Below are 23123 nucleotides of genomic sequence, written 5' to 3' on the forward strand. Positions count from 1 at the left end.
TTTTTTGCCTCTTCTAGAAATTCACATAAATGGAATCATACAATATGCATCCTTCCTTGATGATTTTAAAAGACATTCCTAAGGAATTCAAAGTGTCTCCGAAACAGGGAGAATAACAGTGATAAAGACAACATCTGGGGGCGCCTGGGTGGCTCAGTCGGTTAAGCGGCCGACTTCGGCTCAGGTCATGATCTCACGGTCCGTGAGTTTAAGCCCCACGTCGGGCTCTGTGCTGACCGCTCAGAGCCTGGAGCCTGTTTCAGATTCTGTGTCTCCCTCTCTCTCTGATCCTCCCCTGTTCATGCTCTGTCTCTGTCTCAAAAATAAATAAACGTTAAAAAAAAAAAATTAAAAAAAAAGACAACATCTGGGATCAGAGGATTCATTCACTGAGTAGATATTTATTATGAGAACCTCTAGTCCGTGGATAAAAAGATCAGAGTCCCTGCCCTCAGTGAGTTTTCACATGGTCTTGAAGGATGCATGAAGGATACAGCACAAACACCATGGAGAGAGAGCCAGGGGTGAAACAGTCATCATATGCCACAGAAGGAGACCTAATCCAGCGTGGGAGTCAGTAAGGAATCAAGGGAGGTTTACATTTTTACTTCGGAATTGGTCTCGGGCAGCCAATGCTCTGTATTTCCCACAAGTCTAGAATCTTCTAACTCAAAATGATTGTCCTTCAAAGGGCAGCTCTCCAGTACTGAGCAGATGGATGCATGGTAAATTTGCTAAACAAAATAAACAAGGGAAAAACTATAAAAGGCACAAACTGCCATTAATAAGGATTCTGTTTTTCTCTAGTTTGAGTTGACATGAACTCGAATATGTGTAGTATTGCCCTCAATCACAAAAACAACATGCTTTTCTGTTCCTGGACCACAAGTAGCAGAAGCTTTGAAGAGCTCCAACCAGCCAGCAAGTCTCTGATCTTGGACTTCACCCATGCTTTCTCAAGGCCTATGAAACCTAGGACACCTCCAAACTCAGGCCCTTGCCTCCTAACTTCTTTTTACCCTTTACCTCCACAGTTTATGCAGACATTACAAATGAAAAGCATTTGGTTCCCATACATACGCACTACTCCCTACCATCTGTCCCCAAAACTCTATGGCTATTTTTTAGTGGGGAGTGAGGAGCCCAAGAAAACCTGGAAATTTCTTGTTCAATTGTTCTAGAAGAGTAGGAAAAGTTCCAAAGCTGCTTTTAGCCCAAGGGAAAGGAGGAAGCTACATACCAGGAGCCACCTATCAACTGTAGCTATGATGACCCTTGAAAGAGAAAGAAGTTCTCCCCTAGTGTCGTATGAAACAAAAAGGTAGCATCTCCATGTAACTAAATGTATTCCCCATTTTTTAGTGTGTGCTTCAGATCAGGAACAAGTCCTCCGCCTTACATAACCACAAGGAACTGCTAATAATGACTGGTTTCCCAAAGAGTACCTGAACTGAAACTTTTTTTTTTAATGTTTATTTTTAAGAGACAGAGACAGATCGCGAGTGGGGGAGGGGCAGTGAGAGGGAGACACAGAATCAGAAGCAGGCTCCAGGCTCTGAGCTGTCAGCACAGAGCTGGATGTGGGGCTCAAACCCAGGAACCACCAGATCATGACCTGAGCCAAAGTCGGACGCTTAACTGACTGAGCCACCTGGGTGCCCCGAAACTTTTATTTCTGTTGGCCATGAAACTATAGAAATGCTTTGTGATTTGCTCTCAATTAAAACAAGTCACTGCCTTCGTGGCACTTCAACAGCAACAAAGCAGCAAGCAGTCAACAACACTATTTTAAGGAAATAATCATTAGGCTCATCATTCAGGCTTATACATGTTACAGACTGAATGTTTGTGCCCCCCGCCCTCCCAAAATTGTATGTTGAAGGCCTAACCCCCAATGTAACAGTACCTGGAGGTGGGGCTCTCAGGAGGTGACTAGGTTTAGATGAGCTCATTGAGGTTCCTTCTGCCACATGAGGACACAGTGAGAAGTCTGCACATCAAGAAGAGGCCTCTCACCAGGAACCAAATCTGCCGAAAACTTGAGCTTGGACTTCCTAGTTTCGAGAACTGAAGAAAAATAAATGTCTGTTGTTTAAGCCACTTAGTCTGTGGTATTTCACTATGGCAGCCCAAGCAGTGTAAAAGTTTCGTCCTTACACAACCTCCATGACCCATCAAGGAAGGAAAGTCAGACAGGATTTTCCACAATGCTAGGGCACCTGGGTAGCTCAGTCAGTTGAGCATCCGACTTCGGCTCAGGTCGTGATCTCACGGTTTGTGAGTTCGAACCCCATGTTGGGCTCTGTGCTGACAGCTCAGAGCCTGGAGACTGCTTCAGATTCTGTGTCTCCCTCTCTCTCTCTCTCTGCCCCTCTCCCACTTGGCTCTCTGTCTCAAAATTAAAAAAAAAAAAAAAAAAAAAAAAAAGGCTATTCCAGAATGCCATGATCCTGAATATCCACATGTCCTTTTACTCTCTTGACTGATTCTTTACTGTTAATCAGAGCTCCACCAGGTGTCAGGCACTGGGCAGGACACTTGAAACAGGAAGCTATGGCAGAGCCCCGCCTCATGTGGCTGCCATTCAAAAGGGGCAGGAAACATCAAATCAGCACAGTCCAATTAAAACAATTAAGTGCTATGAAAAACAGGAACATGGTGGCACAAGAACACAGAGAAGGGAAACCTGACTTAGTGCTGAAAGTGGGAGCCGGCTTCCCCGGGGAAGTGACGCTGGAGCAGAGATCTGAAGGCCTCAGCAGGAGTTACTGAGCCATCAGGGAAGGGTGCTGTGCTCAGGGCAGGGGAACGTGGCCTGGGCAGAGGCCGGGGAGGCTGCGAGAGCACCCAAGTTCCTGTGGAAGAAGGCGGGGACTGAGCAGGACCATGTTAGCCAGTGATGACAGGAAGGGAGGTGGAGGGGGGGGGGCCTGGATCCGTGCATCTAAAGAATTAGTCTTAAAGCAATATGCAGAATGGATTGAAGGGACAGAATTTAGAAAAAAATCTTATTTTATCTTCAGTTTCTACTTCAAAATCAGATATGCTCACTGGAAAAAATGTCCCCATTGGAAATTTCAGATGCTAAATGAAGTTGGGTGCCCACCTCTTAGAGATCCAAAGCACCCTGCCCACACCAGGTCACATGGAGAAATGCGCTCAGTAGTCTATAATAGCACCCCAGCAGCTGGGCTGAAACGGCATCGCATCACATGCCATGCACAACACCTCTTTTACCAGTTTGGAAGTTCAGAATATATATAATGAATTCCAACCCTAAACTGGAGTTTTAGAAACATTATGGCAATTGTTCCCCTTCCTAGTGGTCCTCACCAGGCAGCCGCGACTGTCCCTAGGGATGGGGAACACCTGAAAATTTAATGTGTAAACAATGTAGCTAAAATAATTTCACAATCTCCTAACAGAAAGGCGTAGCTGGGAAGTCAAACGTAGATATAAAAAACTCAAAACAACACAAAGGTCCAGACCACTTAGCGTGGGGGTAGGTGTGACCTGAAGGCACATTATACCACAGAAATTACTGATAAGATGCATTTACTAAGCTTATACTTAGTAGGGAAAAGTTTGAGAAAAAACCATTTTAAAAAATATTTTGCAATTAAGCTATCTGGAAAATTAACTTATCTGGAACTCTTCTTGACCAAAGACGGATAAACGAAGGACTGTTCTACCTACAAAGTTAACAGGTGAAGGTGCTACAGTCAAAGCAGAGTGCTCAATGGTTAGCAACAGTGACAAGCCTGAACCACAGAAAATTTGTGCCAATAACCCTAACCCAACCACAGTAGAAGACCAAATAGAATGGACTTAAAAAAAAAAAAACAAACAACTTTATTCCAAACAGAATTACCAAAAGAAGAATGTTAACTCGAACACATTTAACAGATTTCATTTAAACTCAGTCACAAAACTCAAAATATCAAACAAAAACAGCTTTGTGTGCTTAACCACTTTTCATCATGAAACTTTAAAAAAAGGGACACGTGGAGAGTCCCCCACAATTTGGGAGTCACTTAGGCAAGCAAATATTTACTATTAAGCAAAAATGACAGTATTAAAAATGAAAAGTCCTCAAGTTTAAAGAGAATGCCTGTTCAAGTCTTTAATATGCATTTATATGCACATGAGAAAACAGTATCTTAATTTAAAGGAAATCAAGTCTGAGGGATCACCCTTTCTTCACATGTGATGGCCTGTCTCACCTTCATTTTGACTGCATACCCCTCACTACACAGTTTCATCTGCACTGACCTGCCATTTCCAGCAGTGTGATTGGCTGACCCGTTCCACACATCCTGTGTGCCACCCACGATTCCCTTACATGTTTGCACAGCACTAGAGCAGAGTATTACCCCTGTCATCGAGCTAGGAAAGTTCAGGTCTCCAAAGATGATTCTATATACACAATTCTGTTTTATTGCACAGTTTACAATATACAGCAGGTAATTACATAACCAACCATAAGGTAAGAAGAATATTGATTGAGACAAAAACATCAACTGTCTCCAACCACAAATGAAACAGACACACAAACCTGCCACCATATAAAGGTGGCGTTTACTCTGTGATGCAGTCCTAAGGGCTCATACCACTCCTAAGTGTGTTAAATACAGAATCCGTAACATATTCCTGGTGGCATCAGAGCTGAAGTATGGGAGGCAGAACCAGAAGGGCCCTGTGCTCATAAGGCATCTGTGCCACCTATGTAACAAAAAGGCCACTTTTAAAGCTCTTCAGATAGTTATTCAATCATGTTTGCCTTTTCAAAATTATTACTAGTTCATACTGAAGATAAAAAAGCAATAGTTACAATCTCTTATTAATAACACTTTGACTTCTTTTAAAGTTCAGACAAAGCTGTTGGCTACCACAAGCAAGTTCTGCTGAATTTTGTCAAATTTAAAAGGTCTATAGGACAACACGAAACCATCCCTGGTAATGTATTTGCAGTTTGGTCTTCAGAAGCTGTAAAAAGTGACAAAGAAATCCAAATATATTAGGAGTTAAAACCATTAAAAATATTTATTGTTTTTAAATGCCACAAGTTTGAGACTGCAGAAACCAAAGCATCCCCTTTCAAATTCTCACTTCACTTCTATTTCACAAAAGTGCTTCAGAACTTGGTTATCCATCACCTTACTGGAGTGTATAGACAAAAGGAAGCCCATTCCCAGAGCACGGCCCCAGGCTGACTCACCTGCCACACGCTGAGCACCTACACACACCCGTCAGTGCTCCAGCACCAGTGCCTTTGTCATTCATGCCCCCAAATTCAACCCACTTCAAAGCCAGACTCCATTCAATAAGCCAAAGATGCTACTCACGTTTATTCGTTTATTCGGTGTCAAATCCTTGTTTTCTGAAATCCTCACATCTGCATCTTGGTTTTCAAAGTAAACTGCCATTTCCAACACAACATTTCCAAACAGGGCTGTTGTAAAGCTACTGGGCCTCATTACTGCCTGGCAAATGCTTGAAAATGCTTCCCAATCCTTTAAGGTTGGAAGGATGCTTATGTGACCAGCCATATTGCATTTAGAGGTAAACATCTCTTTTGGACTATCTGCCCAGAAACTGAGTAAACTACCAGCTGAGACCCTGATTTTGTTTTGGTCAGTGTATGCACATATTCAATATGCAGTTACCCAGAATGAGGAAAAACTGGTAATAAGAAACTTAACTACTCTGCCATGTCAGATGCTGGCAAGCAATCTTAACTACATATTTACAGATGGGGATTTTTAAAAGATTGATAAACCACTTTTCTAGGATGTTTCAGGTTTTATTAGTTATTCAATTGGTAAATAGGAGGAATTTTGCCTTACTGATCAGGGCAAAAGATTTTAAAATCTGATTCAACAAGTTTTTCTCTGTTATGTAGGGGATGAGTATGCTATCCAGCTATTACCAACTTCTAGCATTTAAAATTAACCTTCTAATTATCTTGATTTAGATTTTATCACCTCAAATGGCTTTAATGATAAAATGGTAAAACTGGGTTCCCAAAATGTAAAAATCCTAATAGAAGTCTCCATTTCCAAGAGTAAAATAAAAAAGACAACTAACACTCTGGAGTGAAAGCTATCCTGAGGTTTGTTTTTTTTTTTCTCTTCTGTAACACTTAGAAACCAGGAGGGAAAAATCTAGAGTCCCATTAACAGACTTCCAAAAGTATTTATCTTTTTTTTTTTTTTTAAGGAGAGTTCAAGAGAACAGGATACTTGAATATGAGAAACTAGAACTCAAAGTGAAAATATTCCCCAAACTCCCACAGCTCTTCACTAAGTTGGCAACAATTAATCAAAGAACTAAACTAACCATAGTTTGATCCATACGCAATTCATGTGAAATTTCTTCACAGGATCAAACACCTGTGACGAAATGTAAGTCTCCCAATCTTTTGGCAATGAAATAAGTGAAATTAACATAAGGGCATTCGAAGGGTTTAAGGTCACATTCAGAACTAAACAACACTTTCCAACTCAGAAACCAAAATGGGAGCTTTCACCTGCTGCTTGGGTCTGCCCTACTGTGTCTGAATAGTCTGGATGATGACCATCCCAACATGTACTTAGTTTCAAAACTAACACAAGCGATTTATCATGAAAAGCCTACATCTAATAAGCTGTTTTTCTCTTCTCTGTCCTACCACGTTATATGCTTATGTTTAACGAACACTACCCTTTGCAACTCCTAAAAGCAGAGAAGAAATGGAGTAAGAGAAGAAAGCCTGAGAATTCGCAGGGCTCTAAGAGCCTTTTCTCTGGCTGGTCATGGCCACTGATGTTTCAATACAGAAGGTTTAAAGACTTTTGGAGAAAAGAACCATATCTTGGCTATTAGCTTTCCTTGTCAAAAGCCATCAGATAGATAGCTATTAACCAGGCAATTAGCCTAAAGTTCTTAGATAATGATTACAAAACAAAACCAAAAACCCCTTAAATTTTCCTATTAGAACCTTTTATTCTGAATTTGTTGGCGCTGAAGGAAAACAGCTCTGCCCCATAATTCATTGTGCCCTGAACTTACGACAACAACCTGTATTTGGTCAATTAGGAACAAAGCCAAACTACATTCTTCTTAGGTCTATGCAGTTAATAAATGGCACTTAACTGGTTTCTTTCAAATCATCTTTAACAAGAACTCATAAGTCGCATTGATTATACCCCAAGAGATGAGGGACCGATGGTAATTCAGGTGAGCACCTCTGAAAAGATTTGTCAGCTTTCTGTCTCGTTCTAGCCAGATTTTTTGGAACACCTTGGGAAAAGACTGAAACTCTCCACCAATCTGAGACTGCATGCGAGTTTTTACAACATTAACTGGAAAAAACAAGATTCCCAACATGGCACCCAACAGACCTCCACAGATAAAATCATTGACCAAATGAGCGCTGTGGGTGGTTGCGGTAGGCAGATGCTCCTTAATGGGGCCACGAAGGCCAAAGAAAAGGACATTGCTGAATCCATTACGGAAAAGAACAGGTACCAAGCCTCGATAATATTCTCTTATTCCATGGCATCTGAGTGCCTTGAAAGCCTGGTAAGTGTTTGTAAATTTGTCATGATGCCTGTGGTCTTGAAGCAATGTCTGAACTCTTTCCAACGGAGTAAAAATTGCTTCTGTTGTCCCTGCAAGTACCGCTGCTACACTACGGGTTGCAAACTCAGGGGGACTGATGTGCTTCCGGAGAAGGCAGGATAAGTCCTCATACAGACCGAACATAAGCGCCAGCGTGGTGGTCTTCTGCAACAGTGGGGGAAGGATTCCGCGGTATAAGTTTCGAAAGCCATCCCTCCTCAGCTGAAGCACTGCGTCCCGGGTTTTGATTCCGTATAGCTGCTGCCGAAAGAGCACCTTCTGAATGGGAAATGTGATTGCTACATTGTTGAAAGCTGCACAGCAGCCGCACAGATAATGCTTCATTTCACCTACATTTGCAATGTGAGGTGACAGGTCTTGTTTGGAAGATGTCAGGATGGGCGGCCTCTTTTCATGAGCTTCTGAATCCACCATGTTGCTTAAGATCTTTCTTCTTCATGAAGGATATTTTTAACCTACAAATAACAAAATGACAATAGGTAACCATTATATATAGGGCTAAACACGTGCAACTTTTCCTTGACCCTTTAACTTCTGTAACACTATTACATTTCCCTTTTAGACTGGATGAGTAGTTGGTACAGTACTTGCCGAGGGCCCCTGGAGGTCCCGGACACCCTTGCAGGGGTCCACAAGGTCTTTCCTTTTCCAGCCACTTATCTGTGGGAAGTGGGATTTTCTGCTTATACTTCAACTAGAACAACTTCTCACAAAAGACACAAAGTAGACGCAGAGATGAGACTCCACCCACCTTTTATGCCCTCTCTTTTACACAGACCTGCAATACCTTCAAACACTCTCTCCTCATTAAGTTGTTTTGGAAAACAGTTATTTTTCATGAAAACATGTTATCCATATTAACGTGCAATGGGTTTATCATTGATATTTTTAAGTGAATATTTAAAAATTTTGTTGTTTCTAAGACCATAAATAACTAATCCACATAAATAAGCACTCACATAAATAATCCACATAAATAGGGCCCACAATAATTTTTAAGCATAAAGGGGTCCTGAGACACCAAAAAGTTTGAGAACTCCTGGACTAGTTCACATGTGCCGTAAACTACGTAATGGTACATACCATTATCCTTCTGAAAAAAATTCAAAGTCCTCCATTGAGAAATAAAATATCAAAACACGCATTCATTCTGTTCACTAACACTTACTTATTGGTGTCTAATCTGAACTAGGCCCTCTACAAATTGCTAGAGATTCAAAAGCAAGGAACTCATGGGTTGCCTAGCTGGCTCAGTCAGTAGAGCATCTGACTCCTGATCTCAGGGTGGGAAGTTCAAGCCCCACAGTGGGCATGGAGCCTAACTTAAAAAAACGAACAAAACCATTACCAAACAAAGCAAGGAGCTCACAATTTAACAGGAGACTGCCAAGGAAAACAAATACACCAGAGCATAAATACCTTGCTATAGATAAGGGACACTGAGCATGCACTTTGGGAGGTAGAGGCTGGAAGAACAGGGTCACGGAAGGCCTGCAGGTATGTACTATACACTGCATTTTCATGTATTTAATTCTCAAAACAATTCCATCAAGTAAACATTATTTTCCAAGTTTTACCAATGAAATAACCAATATTCTTCTTTGTCCGAGGTACGGAAAGTAACTGGTGAAGCTGGCATCCTAAGTCTGATTCCAGAGTTCATGCTCCTGCTATCATACCACAGGATAGCAAGGACTTTGGGAGGCTGCCCTGGACAAAAAGTGGCTATATATGACTGCTGAAGAAGATGTGAAGCCTAAATATAAAGGCTTAGCCCACTGAGTAAAACTAAGGTAAGGCCCTCCCTCAAGAACGCACCTGCTTCCTTAAAGTGGCAAAACCACCCCTTGCCAGTCATTTAAGTCTGATTTTCCCAAAAGGATCCAGATAGTTGGATCATCCAGAACAAACCCACAGCCCAGAAATAATCTTCACTGGGGAACTAGATGGCAATTTTATATTTTATATTAACAGGCTAAAAAAAATTTTTTTTAAATACTTTATTTTTTTAAGCGATCTCTGTACCCAACATGGGGCTGAAGCTCATAACCACAAGATCAAAAGTTGCATGTTCCACCGACTGAGTCAGCCAGGCCCCTCCACAGGCAAAATACTTTTCAATTGGTTTTAATTCCTCAACAGTATGAGACCACATTTATGAGGCTAGTCAACAAACCATTAAATAACCCAATTAAAAAATAAGCAAAGGACTTGAACCAGCGATTTCTCCAAAGGAGATATAAAAAAAGATAGAGGAGACTCCACCTATCTTTCAAGCCAGGCGTGAGAGATACTACAAACTGTGGAACATACTCAGATGCCAGCAGGCATATGAAAAGATGCTTGACATCTAAATCATCATAGAAATGCAAATCAAAACCACAATGAGATCATCTCACCCATTAGGATGGCTACTCTTCAAAAAACCTCAGAAAGTAAGTGTTGGTAGAGCTGCGAACCCCCGTGCACTGCTGGTGGGAATGCAATATGCTGTAGCCACTAAACCAGCATGGCATTTCTCCAAAAAATTAAAAACAGAACATAGGAGTCAGCAGTCCCACTTCTAGGTATGTATCCCTAAGAACTGAAAGCCAGTTCCAAGAGGTATGCACATATCCACACCCACAGCAGGGCTATTCACAACAGACAGACGAAGAAGCAGCACAATGTCCACTGATGAATGGTAAACAAGATGCGGTGCATACATACGATGCAATACTATGCGGCATTAAAAAGGAAGGAAATCTTGTCACATGCTACTACATATTAAGTAAAAAAAAAAAAAGTCAGAAAAGGACAAATATATATACTTATATGTGATTCCACCTATATAAAGTAGTCAAATTCAGAGAGACAAAGTAGAACGTTGGTCAGCAGGGGCTTGGGGAAGGGGGAACACGGAGTTACTACTTAATGGGTATAGATTCCGTTCTGTTAGACGATAAAGTTCTGGACATTTGTTCTGTAACAGCATAAATATACTTAACATTATTGAACTGTACACTTAAAATTGCTTAGGATAGTAAATTTCATAATGTGTTTTTTACCACACACATAAAAACACTACATGTAAGGATTTTAATGGTAAATAAAAAAACAAACTGGCTAGATAAACCATCTAGGTCTTTTTTTTTTTTTTTTTTTTATGTTTATTCATTCTTGAGAAAAAGAGAGCGAGCAGGGGCGGGGCAGAGAGAGGGAGACACAGAATCTGAGGCAGGCTCCAGGCTCTGAGCTGTCAGCACAGAGCCCCGTGCGGGGCTCGAACCCATCAACTGTGAGATCAAGACCTGAGCTGAAGTCAGACACCTAACCAACTCAGCCACCCAGGTGACCCTCTTTTCTATATTTTTTCAAGTTAAATTTGTGTCAATCTATTCAACTGTTTTCAAAGGATGAGATGACAATAATGAAGCTCTAATTAGAATAACAAAAGGCCAACAGTGACAGACCAATGAGACAAAGTTTCAAAGTAAGCAAATTACTATCTCTCTCTGAGGATCAGTTTCCACACTTACAACTGAAGCCAATGTCATCCACCATGCACAATCCAAGTGAAAGTCAACTAAAGAGTCTTAACCCCAATGCTGGGGACACAGTGAATAATGCACTGAGGGTCTAGTCAACAAATGTCAGCCTTCCCACTGGTTTCCTCCCTAAATTTTTAATAACAATGTTTTTTGTGTTTGTTTCATTCAGACTTCTAGGAGAACACTGTCAAGATGACTTTAATTTACTTTTGTTGGGAAGTTCTTCTTTACTGATTTTAAATTGGCCTCTTAGCATACTATGAAAATTAAATTCAACCAACTTATTCAATTCCTTCCATGTTCAGGCACTGCCCTACGTGTCAGAGACTAGAAATAAGCAAGAACCCTGGCCTCAGGGCAGATAAGACATGCAGACAATTAGACTACAGTGTGATGAATGCCAAGTGCAGAAATAGACACAAGGTACATAAAGGCCCCACAGAGGAAGGGGTCATCATTAGCAGTCTGACAGGGCAGGACAGGACATGTGGGCAAACAGGGTGAAGCACCTTCAGCCAAAGAAGGCAGCACAGGCTAAGGTGTAGGTCCTGTGTCAAAGGAGCAGCAGTATCACATTCTGGAGGAATTATTCCAGTATGTTCTGCTAGAGCACCGTGTGGGTAGAAGATGGGTGGGTGGCAGTGGAAAGAGAAGCAGGCTTGGACCGGTATTATCAGAGACCCTCAGGAAGATTCCAAGACCCTCTGACACTACGGAGTACGATTTTTCCCTTTCTCATGTGAAGCAAATGGAAAACAAGCTATTTTCCTTCACCAGCGTCTGTGTCTTCCCACGAGATAGACTACACTAAAAAGAAAATGTAACACTGAACCTTTGGCCCAAAGTCTCTTTGTTCTGGAGTTCCAGTTGGCTTGCTCCATGCGTCTATTAGAAAAGATAAACTTGCCCTCGGCTGAGAAAAACTGTGACACCACTGCAGGCCCAAACTCTGCCATTATGGAAGGTCCTAAAAGGGGTCAGGAAACTTTTCTTGCCACTAAATCCCCTGGTTACACTGACAGAAAATGACAGTGCCAGGGGCACAATCTTTCACTGTCCACCCACAGGGGAGCCACACCATCCCCCTCAGGCAGGGGCACTGGAAAGAGCGGAAATGCATCTGAATGCTGCTTAGCTACATGGTCTATCCCTTTAAAGGGGCAGTAAAATCTGTTCCACTGCAATGTAAATAGAGTAAGGCCTGGTTCAGAGAGAGGCATTATTTCTAATTTTGGCAAGTACAAAAACAGTTAAACTATGAAGTCACCTGTATGTTCGACAGAGAGAGGCCACATTCCTTGGAGTTGGGCTGCTTGTAGATCCAATAAAACAACAAATGAATCATTTAAATGGAAATTCACAAAAGAAACACGTATTAATTTTTAGGAAAAAAAGTACACATTAGAAATTCAACATTTAAAAAAAAACTTTTTTTTTTTAAGAGAAAATAAAGTTGTAAATAAACTAAACAGACAGACGTCTTTCTGCTCCAGGCTCGCTGCCCTGGCTCGGGGCTCTTCAGGCTTGCCTAACTCACACCAGAGCCTCTTTACTAGTCAGCTTGCCACTAGTGATACAATGCATTGTGGAATTTTCTAACTGGGGTATCCAAAATACGAGGGTATTTTGGATAATTGCATAGCATTCTAACAACTGGATGTATTACATATCATTTATTCTATCTCCTATTTTAGTCCCTTTTTTGTTTAAGTTTGCTTTTTTTTTTTTAAAGACTGATTCATTGGGCCGCCTTGTACATACACCTTGCTTGGGTGAACTCTCACAAGGTTGTCTGTAGGGTAAATGTTTAGAATGGGATTGCTGGCTCAAATACTACTTGATAGCTACTCCAAATTGCCCCAGAAAAACTATGATTTACACCTTAAATTACGTGTATGCCAGTACCAGTTCTGATACCATTTCCAGCAGCAGGTATTAATTGTAATTTCCGCCTATCTGATGGGTAAACAAAAACCCTTTTGTCATTAAAAATTTTTTAACGTTTTATTTATTTTTGGGAGAGAGAGAGAAGAGAGCGTGTGAGGAGGGGAGCGGCAGAGAGGGAAACAGAGGATGCAAAGCAGGCCCTGTGCTGACAGCCGGAAGCTTGATGCGAGGCTTCAACTCACAAACCGCGAGATCGTGACCTGAGCCGAAGTGAGACGCTTAACCGACTGAGCCACCCAGGTGCCTGTCATTTAAAATTTCTGATTAAAATACAGCACTTTTTATTTCTGACCATTTAGATTTACTATAAATTTTCACGATACCCATTTTCCTGTACACAAAAAATTTTTCTGATTTGTAAAATCCTTTTATATATAAAGAAGTCCATCCTAGTTAAATTTATCAAATTGCAGCAAATACTTTCTGTTTTATCATTTTTGTGGTGAAGTTCTCAATTTGGATATTAAATCTATTCATCTTGGCTTCTAGGTTTTGTAATGTCCTCAGAAGGCCATCATTACTCTAAAATTATGAACAAGTAACCCACAGCTGCTCTCCTCTATAGCTTTATTTATCATCCATCCATACTGTGATCTGTCGAACGACACAGTAAGGCCTGAGGCAGAGAAGAGATGCCTCTGGAAGTGACTGGTGAGCATAAACTAAATGCCCATAGGCATGTGCACGGTCCCTCTGCACTCGCTCTGCCCCGGGAGCGGCACAAGCACTTCTCTCTCACCAACCTGCTCTGACCCACTATGGCGGCAGGACATGTGTCACCATCTGGTAGGGCTTCCCCATACTCTAAGAATTCTCGGCTTTCTGGCTTTCACGCTTTTCCTGGTAAACTTTTTTTCATATAGATACTGAAATTTGTGTCTAGATAGTTTATCTTTTTTTTTAAATTTTTTTTTTTTTTTCAACGTTTATTTATTTTTGGGACAGAGAGAGGCAGAGCATGAACAGGGGAGGGGCAGAGAGAGAGGGAGACACAGAATCGGAAACAGGCTCCAGGCTCTGAGCCATCAGCCCAGAGCCCGACGCGGGGCTCGAACTCACGGACCGCAAGATCGTGACCTGGCTGAAGTCGGACGCTTAACCGACTGCGCCACCCAGGCGCCCCGATAGTTTATCTTTTTGGTTGCTATTATGAATGTGCTGATTCCCTCCAATTAATTTTCAGACTGCTTTTTGTCTGCATACAAAAAAAGCTACCAATTTTTGTGTATTAAGGTCAGAACCAGCCAATTTACTGAATCCTCTCACAACTTCTCAGTTTTCTGGACTGGATTTGATTCAGCTTCCACCATATAAAATGCCACAAATTATTTTTATTTCTCCTCTATAATATATGTCTTGTTTCTATCTTATTAGACTCACAAATACTTCCTGAACAAAATTATGGTAATAGTGAATGTCCTTATTATTTAATGTTTAGTTTTGAGAGACAGACTGACAGATAAAGCATGAGCAGGGGAGGGGCAGAGAGAGAGGGAGACACAGAATCTGAAGCAGGCTCCAGGCTCCAAGCTGTCAGCACAGAGTCTGACATGGGGCTCACACTCGCGAACCGCAAGATCATGACCTGAGCCGAAGTTGGACACTTAACTTACTGAGCCACCCAGGCGCCCCATATATATTTTTTAATGTTTATTTGAGGGGGAGGGAGGGAATCCCAAGCAGTTGTGCTGCCAGTGCAGAGCCCAACAAGGAGGTCTATCTCACGAACCGTGAGATCATGACCTGAACCGAAATCAAGAGTTGGATGCTAAACCAGCTGAGCTACCCAGGCACTCCTCTTTATATTTTTCTTGACATTTCTGGGAACTTTGCTAGGAATTAATGTTAAATATGACACTGGTTTTTTGGTGTGAGAGATAAGAAGTTGTCATCGGAGTATTCATAATCTAAGTCCTAGCAGTTTACAGGGAAACAGATCATCATGACACAAAAATGTTTGATTAACTGGCCCCTATAACATCTGTACCCACTCAAGTAAACTTCTGTTTGTCATCTCTCCCTACCCAGTTTTAGGATTGTGCTGCAAACATGGAGTGAAGCATGCCTTTCCAACACTACCACATTTCATCCAATTACATTAAAAACCCCAACACTTCATCCTGCATTCATCCTAAGAACTGTATCTTTAATTATAACTTAAGCCCCTTTACCTCACTATTTACTAGGAAATTATGTTTCCCATTAAAACTGGATTCCACTTTGGGGCGCCTGGGTGGCGCAGTCGGTTAAGCGTCCGACTTCAGCCAGGTCACGATCTCACGGTCCGTGAGTTCGAGCCCCGCGTCGGGCTCTGGGCTGATGGCTCAGAGCCTGGAGCCTGTTTCCGATTCTGTGTCTCCCTCTCTCTCTGCCCCTCCCCTGTTCATGCTCTGTCTCTCTCTGTCCCAAAAATAAATAAACGTTGAAAAAAAAACAAAAAACAAAAACTGGATTCCACTTTTCTAGTACTAATGATCAACTGGTAAGGGCTTAGAGGATTTTCAAACATGGGAAAGGAATATATTTATTCCTGTTTTACTGAAATTCAACCACCCTCAACCCTTCCCACCACCACTAAATCAGGAACTTTGGTCAAACGCTTTCAGGGAGCTACTGAGATGATCATATGAATACAAGAGACAGAGCCAGTATAACATTGAAGAGCTGCAGCTTACAGCCTGGGGTCAGATACTGGCTCTACCACATACCCACTGTGTGACCTTCAGCAAGTTCCTCGAGGTCCCTATGGCTTAATTTCCTCATTTATAAAATAAGGATGTTACCTACTTTATAGGTTGGCTCAATTAATTGTGTTACTGCACGTAACGTATCCAGGAGAGTAGTCCAGAGCACCAGAGGTGCTCAACATGGATGAACTATTATTACTGTTCCTCTCTGATGGGTTAATGTTAGCATATTTCTTGTTAATTACTTGCCCTTGTAATATGGGAATGAATCCTCTTTGGAAATGATGAAATGTTTTTTTAAATGTATCACTAGATACATTTGCTAATATTTTAAAATTTCACATCATGAGAACATACCAAGTTTTCAATTTTAGTACCTTCTTCAGGCCAAGTTCAGGCATCAATGTTCCACTGGCTTTGTAAAAAGAATCTGTCACTTTTCCTTCCTTATGCTGGTGAACAATTTAAATCTTATCAAAATTATCTGTTCCTTGAAAGTTAAAACAATTCACCTGTAACATCATCTGAGCCTGGTGTTTTGGGGGATGGTAGCTTTTTGGTAACTTTCTCAATTTCTTCCATTGTCACTGGTCTGTTAGGTTCTTTCTTCTGGAGTCATTTTGGTAACTGGATTCCCTTTAAAAAAAAAAAATCTGGTTTATTTATATAGTCTTATACAGTACTTGCTGTTTTTAAAAAATACTTCTAGTCTTGAGCAGGGCAGGCAGTTTACCAAATTTACATTCCCCCATCTCAGCAAAAAAAAAACAAGCTCTCAGATTTACCAGTTTTACTATTTTTCAGTTTTTAAATGTTTTTCCTCTTTATCTCTTTTCTCTTGTTTTATCTAGGCTTATTGTATTCTGATTTCTCAAGTTAGATGGGATTATTCACACCCAGCTACAGAATCCAAGCCTGTTTTAGCTTTGCCCGTCTTACATCCTCTATTTATGCATCTTTTTTGTGGCCTACAGTAAAGACAAGGACAGATCTCAGTATCTGGCAGTCGTCCTCCAGTCACAAAAGATTTGATGATAAATACACCCTGAAGCTGACCTTGATTAGTGGGAGAACAAAGCAGCAGCAGCTGCTGCAGCAGCGGCAAAGCAAGCTGAGTATATGAAGTCCATTACTAAGTTTTTTGACCACAGCAGGACAAAGGGAAGAGATGTATACAAACCTGAAATATCCAGGCTCCATGACAATCTTGCCACAGAAAGAAAAATAAAATAGCCATTGGCAGCCATCTTTCTGCTAGATCATGCTGAAATGCAGGGGGAAGGGGAAAGAAACAGAGAACTTAAAATGGGTAAAGAAATGTTTTTTAAAAGTCCCTGTTTTGTCCTGAAATTTTGGTCCATCCTGGGGAAACAGGATCTTCTAGCACAGATATGAGAAGCCATAGCTCTGATATCTAGCCTCCTTGATTTGATGACTACATTGTTATGATTTGCTTTTCTGTTAAAGCATTTTTGCTAAAAGCCATAGACTTCCTCCCTCCTACGTAGCAGTACTTCAGTCTTTATATAGTATAGCATCATGCCATGCAGCATTTGAAGACTCAATTTTTTTTTAAGATTTTATTTTTTAAGTAATCTCTACATCCCATGTGGGGCTCGAACCCATAATTCTGAGATCAAGGGTCTCATGCTCCACTCACTGAGCCCGACTGGTGCCTCAAAGACTCAATTTTTAAAACCATTAACCTGTTGCTGACTTTATTATGCTAATTCCTGTTTCAATAGCTGTTTCCCTGAATTCGGGATACAAGTGCTTGTATAGGACAGCTTTCCATCATGCATTATTTTTGTGGGTATATGACTTGGGGAGAACTGAAAAAAGAAAACCCACAGCTTTTTAATTTGTTTAAAACACACCTTCTGCCTCATACATTTTGTGCTTTTAACCAGTTAAAGCAGCCAATGGCATTTTAGTTCATTTTTATCACCAATGGCATTTTTAGTTAAAAAAAAAAAAAAAAAAAAAAAAAGTCTAGGGGCGCCTGGGTGGCGCAGTCGGTTAAGCGTCCGACTTCAGCCAGGTCATGATCTCGCGGTCCGTGAGTTCGAGCCCCGCGTCAGGCTCTGGGCTGATGGCTCAGAGCCTGGAGCCTGTTTCTGATTCTGTGTCTCCCTCTCTCTCTGCCCCTCCCCCGTTCATGCTCTGTCTCTCTCTGTCCCAAAAATAAATAAACGTTGAAAAAAAAATTAAAAAAAAAAAAAAAAGTCTAAAGATGGTTGAGAAGTTTGTCAGGGTACAGAGTTTGATAATTATTAATCACTTAGTCTTCTCCTTCATTGCTTCTTACTGTTTTAGCTGACAGATGTGAATTTAAAAACTTGTAAGTACTACACTCGCCAATCTAGGATCAACCAACATTTTAAAAACTTGGCATACAAATGCTTTATATCTATGTAAAACTTTGCTCTTCTTCAGTCTCAGGACTAAGAATACTCAGATTAATGTATGTATTATATAATACACTGTGACAACTTATGAATGTAAAAAATTTCATTTAAATAAATACATAACCGACTTGAAATTCTACAGTCACCACCTACAAGCTGTTTAACAATCTATTGTTCCTTGATAATACAAACCAAGTTATTTGTACACCTGACTAACCAAATTTTGTCCATGTTCACTTTTAGTTTTTACTGGAATGATTTTTTCTTTTAATATTTTGAGAGAGAGAGAGAGAGAGAGAGAGAGAGAGTGTGTGTGAGTGTGCAACAGTTTGCACGGGGGAGGGGCAGAGAGAGGGAGGGAGACACAGAATCTGAAGTAGGCTCTGAGCTGTCAGCACAGAGCCCACACGGGGCTCGAACCCTAAGCCTGTGAGATCAGGACCTGAGCCGAAGTCAGATGCCTAACCTCCTAAGCCACCCAGGGACCCCTGGAAAGATTTACGTTCTAAAATTTTGCAAATTAAAGTTACTTCATCTAGTTTGTCACAGCTCTTTGTAATAATGGAGACTGTTGTTAAACAAACCGTAAACTGTGGCTCACAGAAGTTAGTCGTTTACTGACCACTGTATTTAACTATTTTAAGATATTTTAAGAACATCACTCTACATTTAGAGTATCAAATTAACAGGACTGGATATAGAAAAAGGAAGGTAATGAAACCCTCCTAGACTTCATAGATTTAAAACTTTCCCTCTAAATTTTAACCTCCTGAGACTGAGGTCTTCAAAGAAACCAGATGCACATGGGAAAAGAAATAAATAAAACTAAAGCTTTCCCTCTAGTTTCATCCTACACACCAGAATGGTATGAATAGGTTCCTAATTTATAAACAGAAGGATGCGGTGCACAGTATTCTGTGAAAATGGAGTTCAGAATTTTACAACGTTTATCTATATTGCAAACATGGCTCAATTTCTTTACTAAACTAACCTCTATACTTCAATTCCTTAACATGGATAATTCTGTGCAATTTGCTGCAAAACTTATTTAACAAAATTTTATCCCATTTGCTACCTAAAACACTCAACCTATCTGATCAATAGGAACCACAGTTAACAAGCTGAGTTTCAAGCAGCTACAAGTGTGAAACTTTTGCTGCACAACCCAACAGTGTAAAGTCTACTCACTGTAATTTACAGCCCACACGGATAAACAAGATCCAGATATGATCCCAGCACAAAGGTCTTTGTGCAAAAAGTGGGGGGAAGGCAAGTGTAATTCTCAAAGGATGTGAACTCCCACAAGTCAGCAGGTCTGAGTCAGCATTCAGAACCAGATCGGTCTGGGTTCCAGTCCTAGTTATGACAGTATCTTGCTAGAATACACATAGCAACGTCCCTAATTTAAAAATCCAATTCTCTAAGCTTACTTTATCAAAGGAGAAACCAAATACCTCTGGTCAGCAGTAACAGCTTAGTGCGTTTAAATTAAAAATCCTAAGCGTGACTCCAGATCCAAAGTGCCTAACCTGTGCTCTGGAACCACTAGGGGACCTGACCAGTTCTGGCACCTTTTGATTTTACTGAATCCCTTTCCAAGCAAAGGCGGAGGAGGCTCGAACCCTCAAGGTCACTACGCATATACCTTCAGGGCTTCTGTTTCACTGCTGACAAGAGAAACCAAGGGTGGGAATTAAGACCAGCTGTGGGAATTAAGACCAGCTGTGTATAGCTGACGGGGCAAAATAAGGGTTAAGTGTAAAGGGTAAATACAGCTGAGGCACCGACGTGTTCCCCCTACCTAAGCTCAGTGCTAAATAATCACTACAGAGATTCAGAATGAACATCGCCCGCCTGCCAGCTTCCCCCTGCCCCCAAGCCTTGTACAATTGAGTTTCCCACAACGCAATGCAACATGGTGTCGCAGAATAAGCACTGCCTAACTGTGGCTGAATTTACCGCCCTCTGAACGTCCATATCCCCAATCTGGCGTAAGGGGGAGGGGTGGAAATTGGGCAGGATCACCGAAGGCCCTTCCGTCTCTGACAGTCAACAGGCTCCGGAGGCCCGGAATCCCAAACCCCGAGGGGCAGGGGCCCTTCCGGCGTCCCAGCGCCGCCAGCGCTGCTCTCCCCGGGCGAAGCGGGCCCCTCCCCGCCCTACGGTTTGTGCGCGGCGTGAGGCACCTCCCCGGCAGAGGCGCGTCCGAAAGAACGCAGTCTCCCTCGCCGGAAAGGCTCGCTCCGGCAGCCAGATGGCACCCCCCGCCCCGCGAAGCCCTGCGAAGTCGGAGGGCCAGCGGGAGAGCCGGGAGCCGCGTGGGCGCGGAACGGACCCTGCGCGCGCGCGGCGCCTCCTCCGGCTCCTGCGGCTTCGGCCCCACCCGGGAGGGCGCGCGGGAGCGACTAGGCGCGCAGAGAGTGGTGGGCCCCAGGGGCTGCGCCAGAGGGCCCGCGCAGGGCGACCTCCTCAGACCGTCCTTCGTGCTTCCGCTCTTTCAACCCACAGGCCGGGGGAAGGCCCGTGCTGCCCACTCGCCGGCCTCCTGCACTCACCCATTGCAGCGGGCGTCCGGCTCCGCGCGCGGTAGCCGCCAGCCCGCAGGACGGCTAGCCGGCGAGCCAGCGGCCGCGCAGGCGCAGGCCTTGACCGACCCGGCGCGCGGGGCGTGGCCTGACGCGCTCGACGCCGCCGGAGCCCGATCACGTGAGGCAGCCGCGCGGCCCCTCCCTAAAGCCGCAGAGAGTCAGGTGACACCGCACAAGTACTCTTGGCACCGGCAGGGCAGGTGTAGGGTCATCCACCACACCTGTCGTAAGGCACTGGGTCTCTACTAGCGAGAACGCCGTTGCCTTGGCGCCACTCGGTGGCCTTGCCGTGCCACGACAAGCCAGCGCGTTCTCCCGCGTCCAGTCTGGGGGAGGGCCGGTGGGCATTGACAGTTGTGGGTGGCAAGCGCTGAAAGTGCCCCGCCTGGCTCCCCTCTGTAGCCTCGGTTAGATTTCATGACACCCTCCCAGGGGCCTTTTGTCAGCTACCGATGCCTCAGGCCACAGAGGAACACCTGTGTGTGCTTAACAGATCACGCTTAAACTGTTCCCTCAGACAACTGCAGGTCTCGGATTCTACTGCACCTGGAGATAGGAGGCTTAAGTAGAGCAATAGCCTTGTCACTTCTGGGAGTGACCTTGGACAAGTCACTGGTTCCTAAGCGCCAAATCCCTGTCCGAAAAGTAATGCCTGCCTTGTGTGCATCTTTTGGCTCTTGTAAGAATCACTACGAATTATGACCTGACTCTGACTTGTAAACTGGAAGGCAACACAACAGGTGTGAGGGGTTGGAGGAAACGTGAAAAGTCAGCCAGGAGAGGAGAAGCGCTTCGGGAGGCTGCTGAAATACGAGGGAAGGATGTGGGTTAGTCCAAGAGGCCACTTCCACTGGGTGGAAGCATCAGTCAGGGATTAGCTCTCGGTGGGTGGCTTTCCCTGCCCATTTGTCCAGAGTGCGCTTTGTAACTATCAACTCCAAAATTTTGTCTGGTCTGCTTGAGCTGGCTGTTTAACTGCTGCTTGGGATGTAGGAGACCGTGCCACCTAATTTCAGCAAACTCTTCTGAGATACCTGCTGTGTGCCATTGCTCATGCCCAAGCCCCCTGGGGGAACTTAAAATCTAATGAAGGGTGTAAAAACAAAGGACTCTGGAAATTCTGAAGCAGAGGGCCTTTTCCCCTTGAGAGAGAACCAGGGATGGCTTCAGATGGTAGGAGGTGTTTGAGGTGGGCCTGGGTTGAATGACTGGAATTTGGACTAGTGGAGAAAGTCACAGTAGCAGAAGACCGTAAAGGTCAGGTGGCAGGGTCTGATAGGCAAATCTTGACTGTCAGACACAGGCATTTGGCATCTAATTAGTGCGCGGGGTTAGATTTGGGGCTCCACGGGATGATGACAAGGCCCCACACTAGTTTGAAATGATAAGTCGGGCAACAGTTGGGGCAGGGCATTCAACTCAAAATTCTGTTTGCCCCGTCTTGTGTGAATTTCTGTTCAGATGTATTATTTGAAAAATAAATCAGGCAGGCATCTAGCATTTTCAGAAGCAGAAATAATTCATTTCAGATTAGGATGGAGTTAGTCTCCTGTGGTGAAATCTAAAGAGGAGGAAAAGATTGAAATTAAATAGACAATTGGGGCACAACAGACTCCAAAGAGAGGAAATCCCAGGCCAACAGGAACACCCGTGTCTTGAACTGTGCCAGTGTGTTTCTGTCATGCTGCAGGTCACAGGACAAGCCTCTACCCCTCCAGGTCTTAGTTCCTGGTCTGAAACCCCTAGGCCCTTGACTGGCTCTTTTGGGGCATATTAAGGTTGGAACTGAAAACCCTTTGTTTTCTCAGGAGTCATCACAAAGTTAATGTTTTGGGGGTGCCTGGGTGGCTCAGTCGATCAGGCGTCCAACTTCAGCTCAGGTCATGATCTCACGGTCCGTGAGTTCGAGCCCCACGTACAGCTCTGTGCTGACAGTTCGGAGCCTGGAGCCTGCTTCAGATTCTGTGTCTCCCCCCCCTCTCTGCCCCTCCCCGATTCATGCTCGCTCGCTCACTCTCTCTCAAAAATAAACATTAAAAAAGTAAATAAATAGAGTTAGCGTTTCGTTTCTCGGTCCTCATCTACCCATTTTTTCATTCATTCTTTAGCCTCTTAAACTGTTATCCACACCTCCAGCCTCCATATCAGCTGCCAGATAATATCCTAGAAGGTATTAGAACCCACCTTCGATAATCAGGTTAAAAACCTCCAATGGTTCTCTTTTGCCTCCCCAATCCATACAAACTTCTTAACTTGGCGTGAGGACTGTGTTCTGGCTGCTCTGCCTTACTGTCCACTTCACGCCTGATGATATTCTGTACTCCAGTCCTGTGCAGTCTC

At 43.1% G+C, this 23123-nt stretch overlaps 1 protein-coding gene across 6 annotated transcripts; it reads right to left on the reverse strand.

The window, feature by feature from the left end:
- Positions 1-3836: 3836 nt before the first annotated feature.
- On the reverse strand, positions 3837-20862 carry SLC25A51 (solute carrier family 25 member 51). 6 transcript variants are annotated; one of them, XM_045469115.1, is made up of 5 exons: positions 20751-20862; positions 16968-17051; positions 16300-16423; positions 12421-12462; positions 3837-8078 (listed from the first exon to the last, which is right to left on the reverse strand). In XM_045469115.1, the coding sequence occupies exon 5, from the start codon at positions 8035-8037 to the stop codon at positions 7144-7146; it is 894 nt and encodes a 297-aa protein (XP_045325071.1). In that variant the 5' UTR covers positions 8038-8078; positions 12421-12462; positions 16300-16423; positions 16968-17051; positions 20751-20862; the 3' UTR covers positions 3837-7143. The 6 variants fall into 6 exon arrangements, with proteins under 6 accessions (XP_045325071.1, XP_045325075.1, XP_045325070.1 ...); XM_045469119.1 differs by having other exon boundaries at positions 12421-12465; XM_045469114.1 differs by lacking the exon at positions 12421-12462.
- Between the last annotated feature and the right edge of the window lie 2261 nt (positions 20863-23123).

Source organism: Leopardus geoffroyi, chromosome D4, assembly GCF_018350155.1.
Source record: "Leopardus geoffroyi isolate Oge1 chromosome D4, O.geoffroyi_Oge1_pat1.0, whole genome shotgun sequence".
NCBI classification, from domain to species: Eukaryota; Metazoa; Chordata; class Mammalia; order Carnivora; family Felidae; genus Leopardus; species Leopardus geoffroyi.